The sequence below is a fragment of the Grampus griseus genome (assembly GCF_964374135.1).
Source record: "Grampus griseus genome assembly, chromosome: 4".
NCBI classification, from domain to species: Eukaryota; Metazoa; Chordata; class Mammalia; order Artiodactyla; family Delphinidae; genus Grampus; species Grampus griseus.
This window is the reverse complement of record NC_138997.1, coordinates 520,685-546,622: the sequence shown is the minus strand read 5'-3', so window position 1 is coordinate 546,622 and position 25,938 is coordinate 520,685. Positions and strand designations below refer to the sequence as shown.

General features: G+C 45.4%; 1 protein-coding gene across 1 annotated transcript in view; it reads right to left on the bottom strand.

Annotated features, from left to right (window-relative positions):
* The window catches only part of GUCY1B1 (guanylate cyclase 1 soluble subunit beta 1), a 47,743-nt gene extending 35,027 nt beyond the window's left edge, over positions 1 to 12,716 (bottom strand). The window contains exons 1-2 of the mRNA XM_082653124.1: positions 12,674 to 12,716; positions 12,064 to 12,137 (exon numbers count right to left, since the gene is read on the bottom strand). Of these exons, the coding sequence (XP_082509250.1) occupies positions 12,064 to 12,137; positions 12,674 to 12,676 (77 nt within the window). The 5' untranslated portion in view covers positions 12,677 to 12,716. The remainder of the gene's footprint in view (positions 1 to 12,063; positions 12,138 to 12,673) is intronic.
* Between the last annotated feature and the right edge of the window lie 13,222 nt (positions 12,717 to 25,938).

The following is a 25,938-nucleotide window of genomic DNA, read 5'->3' as shown; positions in this document are numbered from 1 at the left end:
CAAAGAGAGGACACAGCAAAGGCATAGCAAGGACAGAGCAAGGTCAGAGCAATGCCACAGCAAGGACAGAGCAAGGTCACAGCAAGGACAAAGCAAGGTCACAGCAAGGACAAAGAGAGGACACAGCAAGGACAGAGCAATGTCACAGCAAGGTCAGAGCAAAGACAGAAAGGTCATAGGAAGGACAGAGCAAGGCCACAGCAAGGAGACCAGGTTAGAGGCCACCGGGACATTCAGGCAAGAAAGGCCCGTGACCTGAGTTGGGGTGAAAGCAGTGGAGGGAGGGAAGTGGCCCAGATCCTGGTATACAAGAAGGTTCCACGTGGCTCGCCGATGAAACGGACGCAGGACGTGAGAGAAGGGAAGGACACAAGGATGACACTGAGGTTTTGGCCGGAGCAGCCAGAAGGATGCTGCCACCAGAGGCTGAACTGGGACAGACGGCTGGCTGTGGACCAAGGGGTAAGGCCCGGAGCTCTGTATTAAACACGTGAAGTTTGAGGTGCCCGGTGGACAGGTAGCATCGTCCACCACATCCTCAGCGTGTTAAGTGCAGTAACTCAAAATACACGCAGGATTAGTGACAGGAAATCACAGTTGTCAGTTAAATAGTGGTCATGGTTATATATTCATTTTGATGGGATTTAGCTTTTCTTAAACTAGTGTCTAAACGGGAGGAGAAATCCACGCTCAAAACACTGCCTGCCCTGGAAGAGCGCAGCCGAGGTCCCAGACACCCCGTCCACATGAGATGCACAAAAACGGGCGGCTCGGGGAGAACGTAACTGGGTGATGTTTCACCACATCGTGGGGCGGGGGGGTGCTCCTCCGCACCGCCTGGCAGCCTCCTGCCTTCTGCCCCTCGGAAGTGGGGCTGCCACAGTGGCCGCCCGTGGCTGTGACACCAGTGTCTGCTCCAAATGGCAGCACAGCTTGGGTCCAGGGAGGATGGACATTTCTTCAAACACCCTGTGTTCTTCAGAGCAGTCCAATTATTTGCCTGCGGTTACGCGTAACAGTGCACGTGGGGGGAAGAGCATGATTTTGGTGGGCACGAAGACGTGAATTTCAGAGCCCAGGATTTCCTAGTCGAATGAACTTGGACAAATCACATAAAGCATGTGAGCATTAAAACCCCTCTCTCTCGGGGGAAAGAAGGATTGGGAGTTTGGGGTTGCAGATGTAAACTATTATATACAGAATGAATAAACAACAAGGTCCTGCTGTAGAGCACAGGGAACTATATTCAGTATCCTGTGATAAACCGTAATGGAAAAGAATAGGAAAAAGAATGTATATATGTGTAGAACTGAATCTCTTTGCTGTACAGCAGAAATTCACATTGTAAATCAACTATATATACTTCAATAAAATTGTTTTCTAAAACCCTCTCTTCTACAATGGGAGAAATAATATACCCCACCTTCCACAGCTGTAGTGAGATGAAGAGGGCAAAAGTGTGTTCTACGCCGCTGAAGCATTTTACGTATGTAACCGATATGTATAACTGATGACCGCAGTGCTTGCCATGCCTAAACTCAAAGAGCTACACACAAGCTGTGAAACTCTCCCCTTGGCCGAACATACGCTGCTGTTAAGTGAAAGGAACACATCTTCAAAACTGCAAGTCTTTTTAATACCAAAAGTCAGTGAAATATTCCCAAATCATGAAAATAGAATGTAAAAACACTTACTTATCTTTTGATAAATGCTATTGTGTAACTTACACATTCTAATTTCTAACTGTATAAAAATATAAAGTATATGAAATGAAAAACTTAAAACAATCCTCCACTATCCTGAGACAACCACCGCTGGTATATTCAGGTTGCTTATGCTTGAAAATAATTGCGTATATAACACACACCAGATCATAATGCTTTAAAACCTCCTTTAGTGACTTAACTGTTTGACGGACATCTTTTCATGTCAATAAATGTACCTTTCTGTACCTTGACTACATAAAATTGCATTGGTTAGGCACACTGAAGTTTTAGTAGATATTAAATTCCTTTTATTTTTTCACAAGTCCAAACAAAATGTTGTGATGAATACCTTTGTAGCATTATTTATATTTTTATGTAAAAATTCTAGATTTAGAGTTAAATTAAATTCTAATATATACTAGAATAAATTCCTAGGAAAGAAATTACTGATTTGTAGGATACGGAGAGTCTAATTTTTCTCATTTTGTCACTAACATTTTATTATGAAACAGCATTGGTCTACAGATTGGAATTCTGAAGCCTCTGATTTAGGGCCTTCTAATAAAATATAAATAAATTTTAATTAAATATATAATAGAGGACAAATTAACTCATGCTCTCACTATGCCCTATTCTTTTTCTTCCAACTGAGATAAATCAAATGACATAAGTTTTTGTAATGAACTCAGTTTCTCAGAAACAGTCATCAATTCATAACCGTTAAACAGAATACAAAGTTCTTTTGCACAAAATAGAGAAATGGCCATTTCCCTAGAAATCCCCTAACCATGAGTCAATGCATTCCCTCTTTTCTTTCTCTTGCTTTAATAAAATAAGTGCCCGTATCTTTTAAGCTTCACTTCCTGGAATAATCGGCCCAACATGCTCCCAGGAGGGAGGCTGAGATATAAATTAAACAGCAGTACATGAAAGGAAATAATCGTCTTCTCAAAAATCTCACACTGAATTCCAATAAATTATTCAAAATGATTAGAATTCCTTATTTACATTTGTCTTAGAAATCTTTGGGAACTCTGGGTCGCCCTTTGGGTCCTTCTCCCCCTGGGGGACGAGTCTTGCCACAAATAACTGAACACTATTATGCTCCAAGCCCTTTCTGAGCACTTTTAATAGATGAACGAACGAGACAGATGAAGATCCCTGCCTTCAAAGAGCTTTACATTTCAGCAGATGGAAACAAACAACGAGCATGCATCATTATATTCCTGTATTATCATATTTATATATTATGTTTACATGATATATATGCACATTTTGTAATTTATTACGAGGTGATAAATGCTACAAAAGAAAGGAGATCAGGATAAACGGGGGAGGGGAGGGCAGCGGAGGAGGGGCAGTATGCAAGGTTAAGCAGTGACCACAAGAGGCTTCCTGAAGCTACCTCTCAGCGAAGGGTTCAGAGGCAACACTTTTACCTCTGGGACCTCGTCTCTCTGGACCCAGCGCACGTCGTTCTGCAGCCCATTCTTCAGACTCTTCCCTTTTCGGGGTAAAAGCTAACTGGAGATACTGCAAACACTTACCGACGACTGGTCTGCTCCATTACACTGAACAGGAGAATTTACAGAGCCAAAGCAGTCATACCCCCAAAATTAATTTCTGGCAATACGGCCATTGAAGCCAGTAGACATTCTGAGTGAGTGTCTCTCAATTCCCAACACTGCTTTTCTTCTAACTTGGAGGTAAACTTAGGTTCGTTCAGACTCTTTGTTGTCAAATGTTTCGGCCTCCAGAGAGCACAGTCATGATAACAATAATCTCTCAGTTGTACCTGTTCTTTGAGGGAAGAAAATGTTTTTTCACCAGCTACCTGAAATCACAGAGGGTGACCAACAAATGAAAGGAAGGTTGGGAAGTAAGCTACTATTCGGATTACATAAACACCGTACATAATTCAGGTAACATCCCCTTATACTTCTCTATCCCTCATTTTGTCATCCCATAACTTTCAAGTTTTTTTTTCCTCCTTAAAAGCAAAGTAAAGGATGACTCAAATATACACATACAACATTTCTAACAATATCTGATTTATTTTCTTGATATGTAGAGTTCCTTTCGTGCTTAAATTATCCAAATTCAGCCATGCACACTGACCGAATTTTCCAGACTCATTCATTATTCAGAGTATATTTTTGGGGCAGCAATTTTGTTTAGAATGTTGCGTTACACAAGACAATTATATAATTCCCCGTTATTTAAATTACATGCGGTTTACATGTGAGGAAAACACAGGCTTCTCTGAGAAACATGATTGAAAATTTTCCCCAAAATGAAACACTTTGGACATGTTTTTTTTTTTCCCCCAATAATTTTTAGCTGACAAAAAAGACCATATCAAGCCATAGGCAAACTGGATTAAAATGTATTCAACGCTGTTCATCTATCAAATGGCCACCGATGAAACACTATCATCAAATATCTTGCTGTGTGTGTGATTACACTCTGTTGTTTCCCATTATGACCGTAACGACCCCCCGGATAAACCCAGACGACTACAGTCTCCCACTGTTTCCAAACAGTGTGACTGACCGTAGTCTGTGTTATCTTTCCCTGTACACTTAACAACCGTGTTTGGTGGTTAAGCATTAGATCTTTCCACTTGGCACATCACTCCCTGAAAGAGGTCAGCAGACAATAATAAATATTTAGAGAAGGTTTAGTTTTAAGTTTGCCTAGGTGAGGTGGGGTGAGGTAAAACGGCGCTTTCCTTGACCACCAAGTAAACCCAGATGGAAAGAAGCTCAAGTGCTTTCAACCCAGGTCACAGTCTCGCCTTGCACACGCCGGAGAGGAAGGACCCCACACGCACCGCCCCGAGGATGGGCGCGCGCGCCTCTCACAGGCAGAACCGCGCCACCTGGGGCCGTGCTGGTGGCAGACGAACCTAGGGAGAAGGCCTCCCACATTCGATGTTCCGAACGTCTAACTGACAGTAGTCAGTAGCTGAAGACGACGAAGGCGGGAGGACGAGGAAACGGCGAGTGGAAGAAGCGGGGACAGCGCGGGGAGAGGTTTCCACTCAGCATCCGAGCAGTTAAGCTAAAGTTGCACTGAGTGTGCCGCTTAGCGGACAGGATCTCTTGCCTCAGACAGCCAAACCCAAACGGGCGCCACCTCTCCCAAGAGCTTTAAAAATAAAGCTCTAACCTGCACCTGGAAACAAAACCAGAAATAACTCTTCTATATATGTGTAGCCCTACGAAGTATTTGAAAATTGAGTCTGTATACGTGAAAAAAATGTTCCCAGTAGCAGTTCATTTCCTACTTACTTTTAGAGGTGGCTATTCGTTGGAATTTAAACTGATCATTTATTTACACAAATTACCTTTCCCCAAAAGGGTCGCAGCTATTTTTATTATGGTGGGGGTTTTATGGTTTTGTTTTTTTAATCACTGGTGCCTAACCCAGATACCTGGATTAGAGCATGCACTCTGTGAATGTGTGCATGTTTGAAAAGAAGTGAATGAATGAATTAAATACATTTCCCTCCACGTGTTTCCAAACTCCCTACCAAAAATCAAACAATCACACGTTACCGGCAGAAGTTCAGAGTTTGTTTTCAAACTTGGGAATTTTTTTACTTAAAGTTGTCAGAAATATCCAGGCAGCATTTCTCACAACTCCATACCTACGGAGATATTCCTTATCTTCAAACTGTGAATGTACAAAACTGAATTCATATTCTGACACTGAGCTCCTGCTATTATTATACACCTTTCAAGGAAGTTTAGGATACTACAGAGACTGCTGGCTAGTAGGTAAAGAAGCTTCCCAGCGAGGTATGAAAACGGGAATTCTTAGATGGGACAGGCTGAACGCGGGAGTTTCAAAATAAGGTCTGGTCTCAGGCAGAAAAGATCAACACATGTCAAACGATCAACCTGACCAACGACAGCTCCCAGGGGTGCAGATCCTATAAAAACCATTATCCCAGCACATGCTGTATTAAAGACAGTACGCAGATATCGTCGTGACGATAAATCCTAGGACGGTCCATTTTAGTGAGAGGTAAGGACGTTCAAGGCTGGGTTGTGTCCATCTGGTATTAAAATTAAAACCTCCCACCACAAAACAAGGCAATTACGATGTATGACACCTGAAAATTAAAATTCTACATCCTTTACTTGGAGCGGCTGTGAAGCATTAACTACCTCTCCATTTTCAACAGCACAATCGCCAGTTCCCAAAGTCTGCATCCCCAAAGGAGAGACTAGTTTAGGGGGTTTGGAGGAGAGAGGCCTCCTGCTTGGACCCCCTTCCAGTTGGTGAAGGTCAGTCCTCTCAAGCCAGTGTCTTCACTCATCCAAGCCCTATAAACGGTGACAGTCACGTTCTCACAAGTGACACGGATTTAGACAAAGTACCACTCTGGATACATCATGGTATTTTTTTTCTGGCTGTGTCCAGCTTGCCGTGAGACAGCCTCCTAAGTAAACTGCCCCAGCTCTGGAAACACAATCACAAACATCTCAAAGGAGCTCTCGGCAGCAGCTTCATCACACCAATGACTCCCTCAGCCCTGTGAGTCCCTGACCCTGAGCACAGCGGCCCAGAGCGCTTCCAAAACTACATAAACTGCTCAGAATTTCTGAGGCTCTGATTTTCTTTAGTAGAGGTCCTGTTCCTGAATAACACCGCCTGTAAAAACATGCCACAAGCACCTGGCAAGCACGTGAAAACAAAAACAAAGATGGTAGTAGTAACACACATATATGTTGCCCGTTTCCATGCTAAACTGTCTTTGGAAAATCGGAAAGGAGAAGCTCCTTAAGTCCTTGTTTCGGGAAAAGCACATAATATGATCATTACAAGCCTATCTGGGTCCAAATCTCTGCTCTGATGATTGACAAATGAGTGGCCTGAGGCAGGCGTTTAAAGTCTTGAAGACTCAGTTCCCTTATTTATGAAATAAGAATAATGAACAAATCTATCTTCTATGGTGGATGTGAGGATTAGGTGAGTTAACAAATACAAAGCTTTTAGGACCACTACTGCGGAACATATGGTAAGTGTCCAACATGTATGAGCTGTTACATTCAACACTGAAGGTCCTGGTGAGCATTCTCATCTGGTTTTTAAATTTAATTTCAGCATCACAAACGTCTACTTACAGTCTATGATACTGACTTTAAACAGCACCTTTGAGACACTTGCTAAAGGATTCAATCTTGCCCTGAATCCAACCCAATAGTGTCTTGGGGTTTATGAAATTGGTAATCCAACAGCAGTGTTCTTAATCCTTTTATTATATCCATGTGTGAACGCTGACCCTCCCAAAAAGAGACGTTATAATTTACTGCTACATCTTCTGCCTTTGTTAATATCAGAAATGCCCATCTCAACGGAGCTTATATTTTATTAAATAGTAGTTGAAGATGTCACCATTCTGACATAATAAATCCTGGTTACAGAAAAAAAATATTGAGTGTGATGAATATACACGTGCTCTATTCTCTGTAAATTAAAAAATGAAAGATAATTCATATATATATATTATAGATAGATACAGAGAGAAAGAAGGCTTCTGCTAGTTATAGATGCTAGACTTTAGTGAGATAAGACAGCTGTTCATCACATAATACTACAAATAAGTAATTATAAACTTGTGCATGTTCTATGAAGGAAAAGTACAGCTGTGGAGGTGAAAGAGGTCTTCCCTTAAGAAGTAAGATTTGTCTTGCCATCTAAAAGCTGGGAAGTATTTCCATTTGCAGGACAGAGTGAGGCATGCGGAGAGGGACCCTACTGAGCACAGGTGTCCTCCCTCCTGGACGGGAAAGGCCAGCCTGGCTGAGGAACTGACCCCCGGCCCATGAGGGTGCTGAGAGTAAGCGGGTCGTGTGGACTGAAAGGTCCCACGTTTGGGTGATCTGAAGACTGACCACAAAGACTTTCAATAGAGGAACAAATCATTCTGCAATTTACAAGTACATCTAATCCATACATCATACACCTTACACAATGTTATGGGCCAATTACATCTCAATAAAGCTGGAAAAAAAATTGAGGTAGAAAGGCCTTTCTTATTTCAAATGGGTATTGTGGCACTCATGTGAAATTAAAGAGGAAAGGACTTTGGAAATTTTAAACAGCTTTTATAATAAAAAGTACTGTTAATATTTTAAGACCTACTCAAGCAAGAATATAGGAAGGTATAGAAATTGAATTATATTGCCTCAGGAATAGGAAAATCTGATTAAAACATGGCGAAATGTGGTCCACTATTTGGTTTTAATTTGTTTTGACAAAATGATTAAGAGCATATGGAAGCAACCTAAGTGTCCATTAACAGAGGAATGGATAAAGAAGATACGGTAGATATACACAATGGAATATTACTCAGCCACGAAAAAGGACGGAATAATGCCATTTGCAACAACATGGATGGACCTGGCGGGTATTACGCTTAGTGAAATAATGCACTACAGAAAATGAAAGACAAATACTGTATGTTACCACTTATATATGGGATCTAAAAAATGAAACAAACTAATTACTGATTTTTTAAAAGAGCATATGCTGCATCTTCAAATAACAGCACACTTAGAGGGACGTGGCATGTGGATTCAACGGATTACTCTTATGTAGGCGGAGCTGGGGAAGGGACGAGCTGAAAAACTGGATCTAGAGTGAAAATCGTTAACAGCTACCATTTATTAAACAGTTACTTATCGAGAACTGTGTTGAGCGCTTCACAGGCATCATTCAACATATGACAGCCCTATATAGTAGTTATTATCTGTTTCCTTATAGAGTTGAGTCTTGGAAAGTTTAGGCAACTGGGAAAGTCGCATAACCAGCTTACAGCCACGCATTTGCTTATATGAACTATAATGATTAATTCGTGATTAGCAAATTCAAGTAGATGCATTCGTTTCAAAACTGGAAGATCAGAACATGCTATCCAACAGCCGAATGCTTCCATGTTTGAGTTACAGGCAGAAAAATCAAGATATAATAAGATTAGAAATATCCTGATATCTCTAGACTCGATCTGAAAGCAAGGATTATGTCAAACATTTTCCCATCCTCACCGCCCGAACACTAGACTGTGCTCCTTAAAACTAAGCTTAACTAGAGAATGGAAGCAGGTTTGAGTCACTGAATGAAAAAGTCCGCTGCCCTGCTATAGATAAATCTCCCAACACATACCAAACACGTCTGCGTTCTTTCCACAGGGAAGTAATCATCTTCCTGGCGGCCTTCTAAAGGAACACACTCCAATATTTATCAACTAACAGTGTCATTACTCCACTTGCAAATCACATACCAAGATTCTGGACCCAGTAATTTGATGCAAAGCGAGCGCAGCCAGGGCCGACGGCAGGGTGACAGAGACGGTCATCAAATCCAGTATTTAGGTGCTTTTCTAATACGTATATCCTGACTTGATGTTCTTCCTGAAATGGTGACTGATATTTCTCATCCCTTAGGACCCACGGCTCCCAGAAAGGGCCATGTCTAAACTGAAGGGACGCCAACAAAACAAGATCTGAGGTAGATCCAGAGGTCTCTTTGACTTCTTTTACATGTATTTATGGTCTAGATCAGAGGTGCAAACTACAGTCTCTGGGTCAAATCTCAACCAACACTGGTTTCTGCTCTTTGGGGATCTAAGAGTGGCTTTTCCATTTTTTAAGTGGTTACCCTTCAATGGTTACACAGGTACGCATAATATCATCAATATTGACTCGTGGCCTGAAGCACCTAAAACATTTACTATTCTGCCCTTTAAGGGAAAGTTTGCTGATCCTCAGTCTTGACCATTTTTCATTTTCTTACAAAGAGGAATTTAAAACTGTTGTGAAATGGTTATATTGTTGGTAACAGTGTAAGTGGGTACGGAGTTTACAATGAAGCATTTCTGGCTCTAACCCACTTAGGATTTTCTGTCTGGAATCTGTTACTCAGGATTTTACTTGTCCTTAAATGTTTGGCATATACTTTCTGAAGAAGGATGGATGGCCACTTCCTCCTAAACCAAAACAGTATTCTATGAAATTTTATAAACGTCAATTTAGACAGTTTCTCACAGAGCAAAACGGAAGCTAGAGGACACTGGAATTTACTGAGACAAAAACGTTTTCTTTCATATATTCAGTTTCCATAAAAAGGTAAACCTGAAAGTATCTTGGACCAGTGACTGCAGCAACCCTCCCTGGAGCAGATGGTGAGGTCAGAGGAGGACTCAGCATCTCCAGGGAGCATTTTAAACTTAAACCCTGCCAACCTCTCCTGTCCTGCCCTCCGGCAGTGAGAATCTCTAAATACTCCTCCAGGGAGCACACGGTGATCCCTCAGGGGTCCTGACAGTGAGCTGTTCTGAGGTCCTCCATGCAGGGAGCTCAGCAAGGTTCTCTCATCCAGATACTACAGCATATCCAAGACGAGATGGGCTCCCCCAAGAGGGATGCTGAGACAAAAGAGAACCCAACTTAACACCTGGATTGCCAACACTAGTATAACCAATGGCATTTCTCTTGCAGGGGCACACGATCCTTGAGGTCATTTTGTAGGAAAAAGATCCATGATTTGCTTCACTTTACCAGAAAAAAAAGATGTTTTGTATGATTTAAATTATTAGCACTTAAACAGATGAAGGATACTGCTTGATGCTACTTAAAAATAAATTCATGAGTTAGACGATATTGATGTTTAATTCAAAATTAATACATTTTTTAAAGGAAAATGAAACAACATTCTTAGCGCGATTTGGTAGAGTTAAGCTCTCACATCGAGGGGATTTGTAAATTTTTAGATATTTTTTTACCTTCTCTGTGGAAAATACAGCCAACATAAACAAATCACTCGATACTTTAATTTTTAAATTTCCGACACATTTCCCTATGAGGTATTATTTTTCATTTCTGTATTTGACAGTGATTGAAACTGATAATGGGTAAGACACACGTTCTAAATCCAATAAACATACATACGACTGTTTCACCACAATAGCCATCCTGTGCTCTCAAAATTCTAAACATATTCATTGCCATCGCACATCCACCGGGAAATGTGGGGACTTCTAGCTTACGGATGAGACATTACCACGTGGGAGATATATATGGTGCTTTCATACCTTCACAGAGAAAGCGGCTTAAAAACAATCCTACACTGAGATTACGTCTGTTTAACATCTTCTCTTGATGCCTGCTTTCTCTATAACCCTGTCTACGAAGAAACATAAAAATTATGACGGTATTAATAAGGTGGATAGAAAGTTCAAATCCCAAAGTAAGCTTTAGTGCCTAGATTCTCATTTGATTGAACCACATAACTCTCAAATCCCCACTTCTCTTTATAATAAGTAGATGTGCTCCGTGGGCAACATAAGTGGCTTATGGAACCTGAAACAATGCTCAAGGGTACAGACCCGAGGGGAGGAAAAGTTGCATTCTACTGCTTAATATTTAATCCTGGGCATTTCCTCGGAAACAGATCTGTAGAAGAAATCACTATCGCGGAACTGCATGATAGAGCCTGCTGGCATTCACTGCCACTAGCTGTAATACATTTAGGAGCATACAGCATAAAGCATCACCTACTTGACGTAACAGAAAGAAATCCGCGAGCACAGGCAATGAGAGTGAATAACAGTAAGGTGTTCTCTGCCCACAGAGGAAAACACCCTCTCTCCCTCTGGTTGCCTGTGGCAGTCGCACTGCTGTCCCAGGATGCAAATCCAGATAGTACTGGGTGTCGGTGTGGCGACTTGGCTGCGGTCATCCATACACGTTACACGCAAATTTCACCAGAGTGAGAGGGAGAAAAGGAGAGAGCGCTGCTGGACTGCAACGCTCAGGGGTCCACAGGGACGATGCCCCGGTCGCTGCAGCAGGTCTAAACTCCCAGTGGCTGCGGTATTTCCGCGCACGTGCAGAGCACTGGGCTCACAGCTCTGGACAGAAACTAGGGTGCCCTCCTACCGCTGACAGCCTTCACCACAGCAGAAACCAGACGTAAAAGACGGGGGGGGGGGGGTACGGGAGAGGCGGGGGGCGGGAGAGGTGTCCCTTCGTTTCAGGGGGAAAAACGCGCTCGGCTCACAGCTGCTCAGAAGGGAGTGTCCGCAGCCCGGAAAAGCGTCCCTGCCGCGCGTGCCTGCGAGGTGTGCAAAGGGCCCGCGAGCCGGTCTCGGTCCGCTTGCGAGGCCCCGCCATCCCCGGGGCCTCTCCACTTGGGAGCCGCCGGGGCGCGGACAGCGCGTTCCCACGCCCGCCGGGGCGGAGGCCGCGCGACCCCGGGCTCCTTCCCGCCCGCCCCTCCCGGCCGGCTCCGAGCGTGGGAGCGCGGCGGCCCCGGGCAGGAAGCGGGGCGGCGGGCACGCACTTACTTGATGTCCTCCCACACCTCCGGACCGTAGTTGCGGATCACCAGCAGCTCCAAAGCGTGATTCACGAACCCGTACTGCGGGGCCAAGGAGAGCCGAGCGTCAGGGACCCGCTGCGGGGCAAGGCGCCGCGCCCGCTACCCCGCCCCCAGCTTCTGCCTCCTCCGCCGATGCTCGGCCGGGGGCCGCGGGAGCGGGGGAAGGGCGGCCCCGGCGCCGGCCGCGCGCAGAGCCCTTCGGTCACCGTGCTCCCCACCCCCAGGCCGCCGAGAAGTGCTGGGCCTCCGGAGGGGGCGCGAGCCCGCCCCCTCCCCGGCCGCCGGCCGCCTGAGACGGGCGCCCCCCGCCTCGGCCGCGCGCCCCCTGCCCGAGCTCGGGAGGCCGCGCGCACCCTGCCCGAGCTCGGGAGGCCGCGCGCGGTGTGGACTCCGGGAAGCCGGGCACCGGTCGCCCCCGCCGCGACCCCGGCCGTTCCGGTCTGCCGGCTCCGGACGCCGGCGAGCCGCCAGGCTGCCCCGGGCCCCCGCGCGTCCGCGGCGCTCGGCCGGTCCCCTCGGCGGCCAGGCCCCACCGGCCGGCGGGACGCGCGGGCCCGGGCGCCGAGAGCACTCACCATGATGTCCGCGCCCGCTCGGCCGAGCGACCCAAGCGGCGGCGCCCGGCGCGCCCCGACGCCGCCCCCGCAGCGCCCGCGCGCCGAGCCCCCGGCTGCCACCGCCCCCCGCCTCCCGACCAATCCGCGGCCGCGCAGCGCAGGGAATTCGGTGGCTGCGGTGCCGCCCCTCCCGCTGACGAGCTTTCGTTTGAGGCCGCGGCAGGGACGGCGGAGCAGCCGCAGCAGCTCCGCGCACCAATTCTGGGGCGGGGAGATGCAGCTGCTGCGTCCTCCCACCAAACGTGTTCTTATGCAGAGGTCTGCCCCGGGGGGGAGCACCTACTAATAAGGAGGGGTGTGTGCGTGTGTGTGCAGACTAAGGAGGGTGTGCGTGTGTGTGTGCGTGTGTGTGTGCGCAGACTGAGGGTGGGCGTGTGCAGACTAAGGGTGTGCGTGTGTGTGTGTGTGTCTATCTTGCAACGCACACGCCTTGAAAGGAATACGCCCTCGTGGCCAGCATCCTCCTGTTTAGTGTAGTGCTGCAGATAAACGTTTCCTCTGTGGCTTGTGCCCTCAACATCGTTTATAGCAAACTGAAAGCTAGTAAGACTGCGCTCATCACGTTTCACTTTTCGTCAATGTGACTAGTTGAGAGAGCTAAAATTGTCAGTAACATAGTTTGGATGAGCGTCGTGTCAACCAGATCTGCCCGTTACTCAACTGCCCTGCCAGGTCCAGGGGGCGCTGGACTCCATCCGGGTGGGACACCTGACCCAGCACCACAGCCAGGAGCCACGACTCCAGGGAGTCCGCAGCTGGCCACAATTTGGCCTCTGTTGCACATTCTCCGAGGGAACTGCTGAACTGGAAAAGGCCGGGTACCAAACGAGCAGACTTTTAATTAATCTACTTCCGGTCTCCGTTCTACCAGGCACTTAGGTTAGTTACTGCCCCGAGCTCCACCGCGGAGAGAAGATGACCGAGCAGGAACTGTCTGCTGGTTAACACTCTGTGCCCGAGATGCATGGACACGGTTGACCAGTGTTAGGTCAAGAGTGAGGAAGGAAAGACAAGCCGTGCTTCCAGGCACCAGTCTCACTGGAGCCAAGAAGCCAGGATGAGATTCTATGAGGAGAATAGAGAAAAATGTCAAAGCAATAAAAATTGTACTGACGTCTGTACCCAGAGACGGATGTTGAAACGTAATTGACACAGAAATGCTATATAGCAGACAAATAAGACAACAACCTATAAAAGTACTAATTTCTATCACTAATGGTGGATTTTTTAAATAAGTTAGAGACTTTCATACCTTATATAATTATTAAAATATTAAACTGTTATTTAATATTAACTACAAATTTTTAACCATTAAAATAGCCCATTACTCTATGCAATCATAAAAAAGCTAGCTACATATTGATAAGAAAGATGCATTGTTGAATAAACACGTGGCACATGTATGTAATCACCTTCAATTTTTTAATATATAAAATCATTGTATAGAGTAAGGTGCTATTTGGATAATAAGAGCACACACATTGCTATAAACATAACCTTCTGGGAAGATGCCTAGGAAAGCTTTGAGATGACTATTGTCTGTAATTAGAACCAGTGGCTGGAGGAACCAAGATTTTTACTTTTTGTATCATGACCTTCTGTACCTTTTTATTTTTTTCTATGCAGATATAATATTTTATTTAAAAAAATTTTTGGAGTATAGTTGATTTACAGTGTTCTGTTAGTTTCAGGTGTACAGCAAAGGGAATCAGTTATACGTATACATATATCCACTCTTTTTTAGATTCTTTTCCCATACAGGCCATTACAGGGTATTGAGTAGAGTTCCCTGTGCTATACAGTAGGTTCTTGTTAGTTATCTGTTTTATATATAGTAGTGTGTATATGTCAATCCTAATCTCCCAACTTATCCTTCCCCTTCCCTTACCCCCGGTACCCATAAGTTTATTTTCTACATCTGTAACTCTCTTTCCGTTTCGTAGATAAGTTCATTTGTACCCATTTTCTATATTCCACATATAAGCGATATCATGTGATATTTGTCTTTCTCTGTCTGACTTACTTCACTCAGTATGATAATCTCTAGGTCCATCCATGTTGCTGCAAATGGCATTATTTCGTTCTTTTTTATGGCTGGGTAATGTTCCACTGTATATATGTACCACATCTTCTTTATCCATTCCTCTGCTGATGGACATTTAGGTTGCTTCCATGTCCTGGCTATGGTCAATAATGCTGCAGTGAACATTGGGGTGCATGTGTCTTTTTGAATTATGAGATAAGACAGTCTCTTCAATAGTGGTGCTGGGAAAACTGGACAGCTAATGTAAAAGAATGAAATTAGAACACTCCCTAACACCACAAAAATAAACCCAAAATGAATTAGCGACCTAAATGTAAGGCTAGATACCTTAAAACTGTTGAGGAAAACATAGGCAGAACACTCTCTGACATAAATTGCAGCAACATCTTTTTTGATCCACCTCCTAGAGTGAAGAAAATTAAAACAAAAATAAACAAATGAGACCCAATTAAACTTAAAAACCTTTTGCAGAGCAAAAGAAACCATAAACAAAACGAAAAGACAACCCTCAGAATTGGAGAAAATATTTGCAAACATAGCAACCGACAAGGGATTAATCTCCAAAATATACAAACAGCTCATGCAGCTCAATACCAGAAAAACAAACAGCCCCATCAAAAAATGGGTGGAAGATCTAAATAGACATTTCTCCAAAGAAGACATACAGATGGACAACAGGCCCGTGAAAAGATGCTCAACATCACTAATTATTAGAGAAATGCAAATCAAAACTACAATGAGGTATCACCTCACACCAGTCAGAATAGCCATCATCAAAGTATGCAGATGTAATATTTTTGTAACGTGTTAAAAAGCCCTGTTGTTATATCTCAACCTGTCTTCCTCTGAACAACAGTTGTGTTGTGTCTCAGTCCAGAGCATGCTGCAGTGTCCTGCACCTTAGACTCTGCAAGTAAAAGGGAGAGCACATTGCTCTGTTGTGGTGGAAAATGAGGAAAGTTCACCCGGAGAAAGATGGGAGAGGAAGTGAGCGATGAGCATCCCTGCCAACTGTTTTCCCTCTCTGAAGTTCACACTTCCGCCCACATGGACCTTTTTGTCCAACAGCCATTTGCATTTGTCAGTATATTATACTGTCTGCTTTTCTAATTATCTCATAGTCACCTGAGTGTAAAGGAAACTTTGCCGATGTTCCTTTGGCCCACGGGTACTACAGAGGATGTGACATTCAGGGAGAGAAGGGAACCTGCCAGCCATGAGAGCCCCAAAGCGGGTCGCTAGGCTTCTGCCAGCGCCCTATCCACTGTCGCCACTGCTGCCATGGGAGCGGAGCAACCGGGTCACAAGTAGATTGTGCTGTGTTCTCGGAAACAATCTGTTACCGGGCTCCCTTCTGGACGGCCAAACTGAGGAGAACCAGCTACAGAGGAAAAGGAGGTGCTTGGGGAACAGCTTAGCCTGCCCCCCCCCCCCGCCCCGGAGTTAATGCAAACTACTTGAAGATCAGTCTAATGCATGAAAAATAAATAAGTAAAAAGGCAATATGTGGCTTTCCAAAATGTCAGCTGAAATGACTCACATTTTCAGCTGATAAAAATAAATGCGTTGGGTAAGTTAAATATTAAGAGTATTGTAAGCATTGTTCTCAAGGCTTTTCCAGTGATGGGAAGATAACGAACCTTAGGTTGGGGATAAAGAGGAAACCTTCGGGGGCTGTTTTCGGGTCTGTGCGTTGTTTTTCAATGCTTTGGTGTTTTTCCAGATTTTTTCCTACCAGGGAATTAGGGCTTCTATTTTTGGATCATGTCGTAGAGCATCGTGTGCTTTAATTTCAACAATTCCTTATACAATGTTTTGCTTGATATTCACATGCTTCTTTCATCTGGATGGCTCAGAGCCCGACTATTTTTTTTTTCCTCCATAAAGCTTCTGCTGCTTAGTGCTGGATAAGCACAGAGTAATCACCCCTCCTGTGATTTTCACTAATAACAGCCACTTCAATACTTCCAGCAGAGAATTCAGAATGCTTATGAGCAACGAGGAAAGTAAGTTCCGGATGGCATGTTATGTGATGGGGTTCTGGACCAACGGAAGAAAGGAGATTCAATAATTCAGATTCCTAAAGAGGTGGCATTCAGATTGCCTTTTAATTTGCAAATCAACTGTAAGTTTAGTCACATGAAAAGGGTATTATTGAATATTAAAAGAAGCACTTTCTGAAGTTACTCTTCTGTACCAAATTCCTTTCGATGTTTATAGTGCCATCAGAATTTATAAACAAACAAAAAAATGCAGTCACACACATATACATATATATGTTCACGTATATGTATATATATACGTGAATATATATATACACATAAAATGCTCGAACTCTGTAAATAAATGGAAAGAGATTTAAAGAGAATTTAAAATGATGCTTCGTATTGATGTTGTAATAATTAGAAGCTTAAAGGTAAGTCAACTCATCACCTGTATTTATACTGAAATATACGTAATTAAATAAAATATATTTTATTTCTGAGAAAAGCTTATGAAAACCAGATTCAGCTCTCATATGCTTCTGCAGTCAAATTGATTAAAATAAAAGCTCACTGAGCTTACCTTGGCCACAGTCCATACTTACAGAGTTTTTTAAATAGAAATAGATCTACCACGGACATGTCAAAGATGCATCTACTTTGAGCTCGGAAACTTATTTTAAAGGCCATTTGGTAAAAACCTTCTTTCTCTATATCAGGAAAGCTCTATGCACTTTGCTTTGTCAGGGAACAATGAAAATTTTAAATGTCAGCCATTTATTTAAGAAGTAATAATGAGCAAAGTAATGAATTATTGTCCTCAGAAGCCCTGGAGGATTTTAAGATTCCCACGAAGCCAGGGCTAAATATACTTTCCTCTTTTCTCATCCACTAGTGGTTGGAATCTAGCACTTAAGCTCCATGTGTCTTTTTCAAAGCGGTCCACAGCATTAAGAAGCCTCTAGATACCGCGTTAAACTTTCTAGTCTGTGTTCAGTTACAACTGAGCATTACTGATACAAAAGGAAATAGGGGAGAATGAGAGCCACAAATTCAACTGTTTGAATACCTTACTGTTTATCTTTTCTTAATTGAAAAAGAAAAGAACAAGGTCAGCTCTGGGGACAAAATATAGTGTAGTAGTTAATTGCACAGATTCTTTAGTCAGACTGCTCGTTTCCCACCACTTAGTAGAGGACTGACACTGAACAAGTCACTTTATTTTTTGAACCATCGTCTTCTCTCTTATCAAATGGGGAAAATAACAGATCAATACACTCCAGTGTTGAGAAGATTAAAAATATTACCAGCCTCACAGGTTTATTGTGAACAGCAAATGGCTTAATGCAAGTGTGATGCCTGAGCAGTGAAAGGCAGGTCTGAAGTGCTCAGAAACTGTGCTGACAGTGCTTTTGACATTGGCTGTTGCTAATATTGCTGTTTCTAGAATCAACCACTACTGTGGCGAAGCTCATAGTGTCCACCTTATAGAGGTGTGATGTGTCCACTGGCACCAGATGCGCAGTGAAAAGAGCTGACACCTGGCGGTTTGAGCATCTGGATCAGCACTGCTGGTTTCCTGCTTGGCGAGTTAGCCGGGGTCTGCAATCCTCCCTTTTATAACCATGACCAAAGTGCCTGGCCCACTTTCCTCGGCTAAGGTGCCAGGGGGATCAAAGGAGACCTGTGTGAAAGCTTCTCACAAACTGTAAAGAGCTGCCCACTCTGTCCCTTACTGACTGGAGTTCGTAAGTGAGTGGGCCAAGGACTCAGGTCGGAAGCAGTGGGTGACAAGGGACAATCTGACGATCTCTCGGCTGCGTCTACCTTTCATCTCCTGAATTCTGTCCTTTTCTCTTGTGTTAAAAATTAAATCCAAACCTAACTAAAAGGTACAATATTATTATGAATTTTCTAACAAACAACAGTTAAAAATAGTGAAGAGGAAGCAAATTATCCATTAATCCATTCATATAGAGCACGAGCTTTTTTTCCGGAAGGGGTGCTTTATTAGCAACGTAAAAAAATTGAAAATTATCCTCTGCTGATGTGATAAAAACCTTCCTCAATTTCACTGACATTTGAAGCAAAATAACTGTGTTGAATGTACCCATTAGTATGTTTATCAAACATATGTATTTATTACAATGGCATTTAGAATGTATTTTGCAGGATCATCCTTCACATGACAAAGAACATGAAACCTAAAAATGGGCAGAAGACCTAAATAGACATTTCTCCAAGAAGATATACAGATAACCAACAAACATATGAAAGGATGCTCAACATCACTAATGATTAGAGAAATGCAAATCAAAACTACAATGAGGTATCACCTCACACCAGTCAGAATGGCCATCATCAAAAAATCTAGAAACAATAAATGCTGGAGAGGGTGTGGAGAAAAGGGAACACTCTCGCACTGTTGGTGGGAATGTAAATTGATACAGCCGCTATGGAGAATAATATGGAGGTTCCTTAAAAAACTAAAAATAGAACTACCATATGACCCAGCAATCCCACTACTGGGCACATACCCTGAGAAAACCATAATTCAAAAAGAGTCATGTACCACAATGTTCATTGCAGCTCTATTTACAATAGCCAGGACATGGAAGCAACCTAAGTGTCCATTGACAGACAAATGGATAAAGAAGATGTGGCACATATATACAATGGAGTATTACTCAGCCATAAAAAGAAACGAAATTGAGTTATTTATAGTGAGGTGGATGGACCTAGAGTCTGTCATGCAGAGTGAAGTAAGTCAGAAAGAGAAAAACAAATACCATATGTTAACCCGTATACATGGAATCTAAGAAAAAAAAGAAAATGGTTCTGATGAACCTAGGGGCGGTTCAGGAATAAAGACACAGACATAAAGAATGGACTTGAGGACACGGGGAGGGGGAAGGGTAAGCTGGGACGAAGTGAGAGAGTGGCATGGACATCTCTACATTACCAAACGTAAAATAGATAGCTAGTGGGAAGCAGCCGCATAGCACAGGGAGATCAGCTCGGTGCTTTGTGACCACCTAGAGGGGTGGGATAGGTTGGGTGGGAGGGAGACACAAGAGGGAGGGGATATGGGGATATATGTATACATATAGCTGATTCACTTTGTTATACAGCAGAAACTAACACAGCATTGTAAAGCAATTATACTCCAATACAGATGTTAAAAAAAAAAAGAGTGTTGATATGGAGAGAGTACTCAGGATTTTCTGAGCAGGTCCAGTGTCATCACAAAAGTCCATGTAATAGAGAGTCGGGGGTGTCAAAGCCAGGGAGGATGTGCTGGTAGAAGCAGAGGTCAGAGGTGTGGATGGCAGTGGAAGGTCTCCCGCTTGTTCCACATGTCCTGTCACTATGTGCATCTGTCTCTTTTCCCCTGTTGGCTGTGCTGTGATTCAGAAGTACATCTCAGTGATGTACCTTGTATATGATGTAGGACACCCACCCTGGAATGGACAGCCACAGCCTTCTCTGAAAGAAGGATGTTTCCCCAGGATTAACTGTCATGGAATTTGGTCTCTCCATCAGTCAGAGTTCTGTATTGCAAGCAACAGAATCTTTGGCTGACTTAAATGTAAAAGAAATTTAGGAATAATGAGAATCATGAGGAAGACTATGAAAATAGTGGGGAAAACGTAAATTATGTGTAATTCTACTCGTTTCCTCCTTGAAAGGTGACCCAAAAGAGTCAGTTGTGTTGCATGTATTACATAAGTATGTGGATTGGGGGGGGTGACTTTTTTACAAGGATATAGCGTTATTTAATAGTTTTTGGTTTGGGGAGTTCTTTGTGCTGGTAGGTGCATTACAGGGTCTAAAGTATTTTCCTGCCTGTCTTTTCACCATCAAAATCCTTGGTCTGTTTCCAAACACTGTTTTTTTTTTATTATTATTATCACATTTGAACATCAGGAATATGTAAAGGGAGATGGCTCATCCCGAGAAACAGCCAGCAGTGAAGCTCGAAGGCTGGGAAAAGAGAAGGTCAGCAGCAGATGAAAGTCTTCATCTTGGGGGCAGAGAAAAAACCCACAGGAAATGAGTCACGTTTCAGGGATGAGCTTGGGAATACAAACCAAAAACTGATTTATCACGGATTGCGCTGAAGATACTGATTGTACAATTGAGAACAAATGCAGGAAGAAACCCCTGTGGACCCATTGGTTGGCATTTCTAGATCCTGGTTCTACTGTTTCATCTTTGGTCTGTGGCTTAGTGACCACCCCGTGGCACAGGTTCTTACTGACTGTCATTTTGTCTTCCTGATGGTGTGTGGTCCAGCATGGACGGTCTATCTCTTCTGCTCTAGACTCAGGGTACTGGACCAGGCGGACATCCCTCTAACCTACTGAGCCGGGGAGAGAAGCCCAGAAAGCTTGAGGTCCCTCCACCTCCGTGACTGTGGCTATGACCCAGGAAGCAGGGAACTGCGGGTTGCAGTGCTTACATAGCAAAATCCACGTGGCTGGAGAGGTATTTGCGGTTAGCAGACCCTGCCATCGGTGGGTAAACACTGGCAGAGTTACCCAGCCCTTTGAGGAGGGCTGCAGGGGTCTCCTGGAATTGAAGACTCTGATTAAAGAGATCTCTTGAGGCATTTGGCTGAAATGCAGATTCTGGGGCCCCGACTCTGCCATTCTAATTGACGGGTCTGTGGTTGTTCGTGCAAATCTGCAACTTTACCAAGCACCCCCTTCCTCCAGTGATTCTAAAGCAGGTGGTCCACATTTAGAGGTCCTCTGTCCGGTCCCCAGGGTACGTCTCATGCTCAGTTCTCCTGGCTTCTCTCCCTTGATGCCAAGGTTGGAAAACGAACGGCAGGAACTCCCCCTGGAAAACTACAAAAGGTTCTCAAGCAGGGTGTATCGGCGACCAGAAAGTTCTGTGCAGACAACATCCAGCCCTGGCAGCAATAAGCTTCCGTTAGCATAGCAGTCGCTTGGCAGGCCCCTGCTCTTCGTGTGACACTCATCCTGGGAAGACACTTCCCTCAGCGTGCAGCGTCCACGGCCTCCTGACGCGGGAGCGGGGGGCATCCAACTCCCTCCGCGGAGGAACGGGTGGGTTTTGCCACGTTGCGATTCTCTCTCTGTCACCTACTCTGCGGGTGTCACCGCTCCTGGCAGCACTGACGACAGGCCTGGTCCGGCCCACATCACTCATCTCCTGGTTCTCTGGAAACTTCCAGTACCGTGTAGCACTTCTTCCTGGCGCCCCTTCCAGGGAGGCTGGCCACGCCCTAGGGTTCCAGCCAACGGAGGGGCATGTTCGCCTCCAGCCCTGGACATAACCCTCCACAGGGGCTTGCCCGTTTTCTTTCCCATCTGCCGACGGGGTGGGTGTCTGTGCCCGGGGGGACACTGCTTCGTCGGTCAAGCCCTGAATGGCTGGTTATGTGAGAACTAAACGGCTGCTGTGGGCGCCAGCCCTCGGGGGTCTGTTTGAGGATCTGCCTGTCTTAATGAACACGGCACCGGCTGGCAGCCTTGCCAAGGGAGGATTGCTTACTCTAGGGATGCTGCTGTTCTCTGTACCGCACACAGCCTCCCCGGGGGCAGGAAGCTGAAGAAAGGGTTTCCCCCAGGCTTTGTCCGTCCAGACTCGGGTGGGCCTGTGCCTGCCCTGACGTTAGGGATCCAGGTTGCAGTCAGGACGGCTACTCTTTCCGTAAGCAGGAAGCACAGGTGTGAGCTGGGACTTTGGTCTCAGTCAGAGTCGTCAGGCAGAGGGCTTGGGATGTGTCACGGCAGTCGAGCAGTGGACCCTCTGAGGACTGAACCCAGGGCTGTTAAATCCTGTACTATGGCCAGTTCCAGGATGCAAACCGACCACCACTGCGGCATCTGCAAAAGAGACACACACAGCTGTCTCCTGCCAGTACTAGGGCAGAACTGTGTTAAAGCGAACCTCACGGTACAGAACCTGTATTCTCGACAACACACACAGTTCTCAAGACCATGAATCACATTTAGTCATGCCAAGGGGAGGAGTTTAAGGCAACCCTAATATGAACTATGGGAGTCGACAGAGGAGGGCTGTTGACATGGTGAACAGTCCTTTTTATCATAATTCTCACAGAGCGGGTTTTGCTCTACTAGGGAGGTATGCACAGACCATGGCTCTAAAGCCCACGGGGCTGCAGGGGATGGAATCTGATGGGGCAGTGTGGGCAGGTCTGTTACCCAGTCCAAGCTCCTACGTTCACCGCTGGACAGGCCAACAAATCGAGAGCCGAACTGTTGGCACGAGGAAAAACGCTGTTACTGGGAGGGCCAGCAGACAGAGCAGATGGTGGGTTCGTCCCAAAGAACCATCTTCCCCACGTTAGCATTCAGGCTTGTTTTACACTAAAAGGGGAGGGGGTGTGGCTAGTTGTTGCAAACTTCCTGGTGTCCGAATCCTTTGTTCTTGCAGCTGTTATGCTCTGCTCTGCAATTTTTTATCTCTATTTGAATGTAAAGTGTTACCTTTAAAGGTCAAAGCCTTGAGAAGAGGCTACCTCGTATATTTCAGGCTGTAGGCAACATTCTTAACTTGTAGCAAAAGCAAAGGAATACACAGGTTACAGTAAAAGAAGCCGCTCCAAGGTGGGGTCTGTTCTTCCCTAGCACAAGTTTCAGACGACAGGGAGTGTTGGAGACTGCAGTGGGCTGCCGAAGCCTTACCAGCCCAAACGCGGCAGCAGCGATTCAGGGACAGATATTCCTTGATAGGACAGTGATGCCAAAGGTACTGAGATTCCCGAGTGAGATCTGTGATCGAGGCTTCTGTGCAAAATGGTCTCATTTAAAAATGTTGGCACCCTATCCTAAACACATCCCACTTGCAAGCCAGCAAGCTAGCCTAACGCTGTTTCAAGGATCCTGGCAGAAGACACGACACTCCTAGAATGGTGGTAAGCACTGTATTCCTCACTGCCATGGCAGTAGCCAGAGAGGTCAGTTTCCCAAGTCCCAGTTCCCACAGGGAGACACAAAGAAGGCCAGAGGACAGCTGTGCGTGCAGCGGGCTTTCTTCCAGGATAGCAGCCCTGGGCTTAGGGAGTTGAATCCTATATACTGGATGGTAAGCATCCCTCCCGCTGCTCTAGAGGGAGATACTGTCTCCATTTCCAAGGTACTTGGCTATACACACACCCTTGGGAAGACAGTGTGGACCAAAGGCAGTCAGAGCCTCTGGTCGTGAGATGTGCACACGTATGAGGGGCCCGTGGAGAGCTGTCTCGCGATGAAATCTGCCCCTCGTTCTACACCATCGTGGCATCTGGGGAAGTCTACCAATACAGCACTTGGATCAATCTGACTAAAAGATCTGCACCTAGATTTGTTCAATTTGCCTCATACAGCCTTTAAGTCCAGGTACTGTCAACAGGAGTCCAAGCAGCTATTAGACCACCCTGCAGGGCTGACCCTAGGCACGCCCTGCCCCCCGATGCTCTGGCCGGCGGAACAAGTCCCAGCGACCGCCAGGCCTGTCTTCCAAAGCCTGCGCTCTCCAGCCGGTCCAGCTAGTGATGGCTCAGACTCCACACTGACCGCAAGGGGAAAGTCCAGGGCAGTGTTAGCCATCATTCCTGAGGACCCTGACCGCTGAGCTGAGCCTGAGTGGAACGCCTCCAGGACCTGGGTGGTGTCTCTGACGTCAGCTAAGACCAGCCGTCTCATCACAGGGGTAACAACCTGCAGTAGATGCATAGAGAATGCATCAGTTGCCCTCCCTGAGTAGCCAAGAGTGGCCTCACTCTGGAGAGATCCAGGGCCTCACGTCCAGGCCTCTTCATCAGTTCCTGGTGGTGCACCGACCACTTGAAGATTTGGTGTTTCTTCCTAATTCCTCCCTGCCCGGCAAGCTGGGGGGCGTGAGGGTTCCTGGTTTAGCTGTCTTTTCTGATGGAGGCCCTGCCCGAGGGCAGCAGGCCCTGCGTGCGTGCCCTACAGACCCACACCAGCAGCTGAAGACAGCCATTTGGCCCCGGAAAAGTCCAAGCAGCAGCTACAGGAGTGGGTGGGGAAGACAGACAGGTGTGTAGGCGCTGCAGAGCTGGAGCTACGCCCTGCTGCGCCGATAGAACGCGTCAGGTTAAGGGGAACGGGAGTTAAATCGTGTTCAGAGTTGTCTGGCAGGAAACGGCAGCCCCAGCAATCAATACAATTCAATGCATTTAAAACAGTTTGGGTAGCCACCCTGGGGCCTTTTCCTTTGTGAGAAAGGCTCCAGGGTTGACGATGGATGGTAAAGACCATGAATACCCTTCGCTCTGCGGCATCTGCCGTACCTCCTGGGGTCAAGGTGCTCCCCCCACAGGGGCCACTGACCACCATGGCTGCTCCTCGACCACCCACCGTGAATCTGTGGTCCTATTTCAGTAGCCATAACTTCAGCCTTTCCCCAGTTCTCCCAGACCACTCACCTGGAATAATCAGGTACAGGAAACACAAGGGCATTTTTTATAAAACCTAGAGACATGGGTTCTATTCCCCGCTCGTGCCCGGGTGAGCCACTGTACGGGGACTCGACGGGAGGAAGCTCAGTCAGGAGCCCTTCACCCCTATGATCTGGGGCCGGGTCACTCCCGCAAGGGAACCCAGGCGGATGAACCAGAATTAAGTCTGAATTTTCTAGGTCTTCTTGTATCTGGGCTGCCAACCCAGAGGCTGTATAGCTGTGCTGGCCTGGTTTCTGCTGGGAGACAGAGGGAAGCATGTTGTGTGGAAAAGCTCAGAGGAAAATCCAAAATTTTCAGATGACGTCTCTTTTTCCCATTATCCTTTTTTATTGGAGTGTAGTTGATTTACAATGCTGTGTTAGTTTCAAGTGTACAAAGTGATTCAGTTACACACACATACATATATATACACATTCTTTTTCAGACTCTTTTCCCTTATAGGTTATTACAAAATATGGAGTATAGTTCCCTGTGCTCTACAGTAGGTCCCTGTTGGTTGTCTATTTTATATATAGTAGCGTGTATATGTTAATCTCAAACTCCCAAGTTTGGTAAGTTTGTTTTCTATGTCTGTGGGTCTGTTTCTGTTTTGTAAGTAAGTTCATTTATATCTTTTTTTTAGATTCCGCATATAAGTGATAGCATATGATATTTGTCTTTGTCTGGCTTACTTCACTTAGTGTGATAACCTCTAGGTCCATCCATGTTGCTGCAAATGGCATTATTTCGTTCTTTT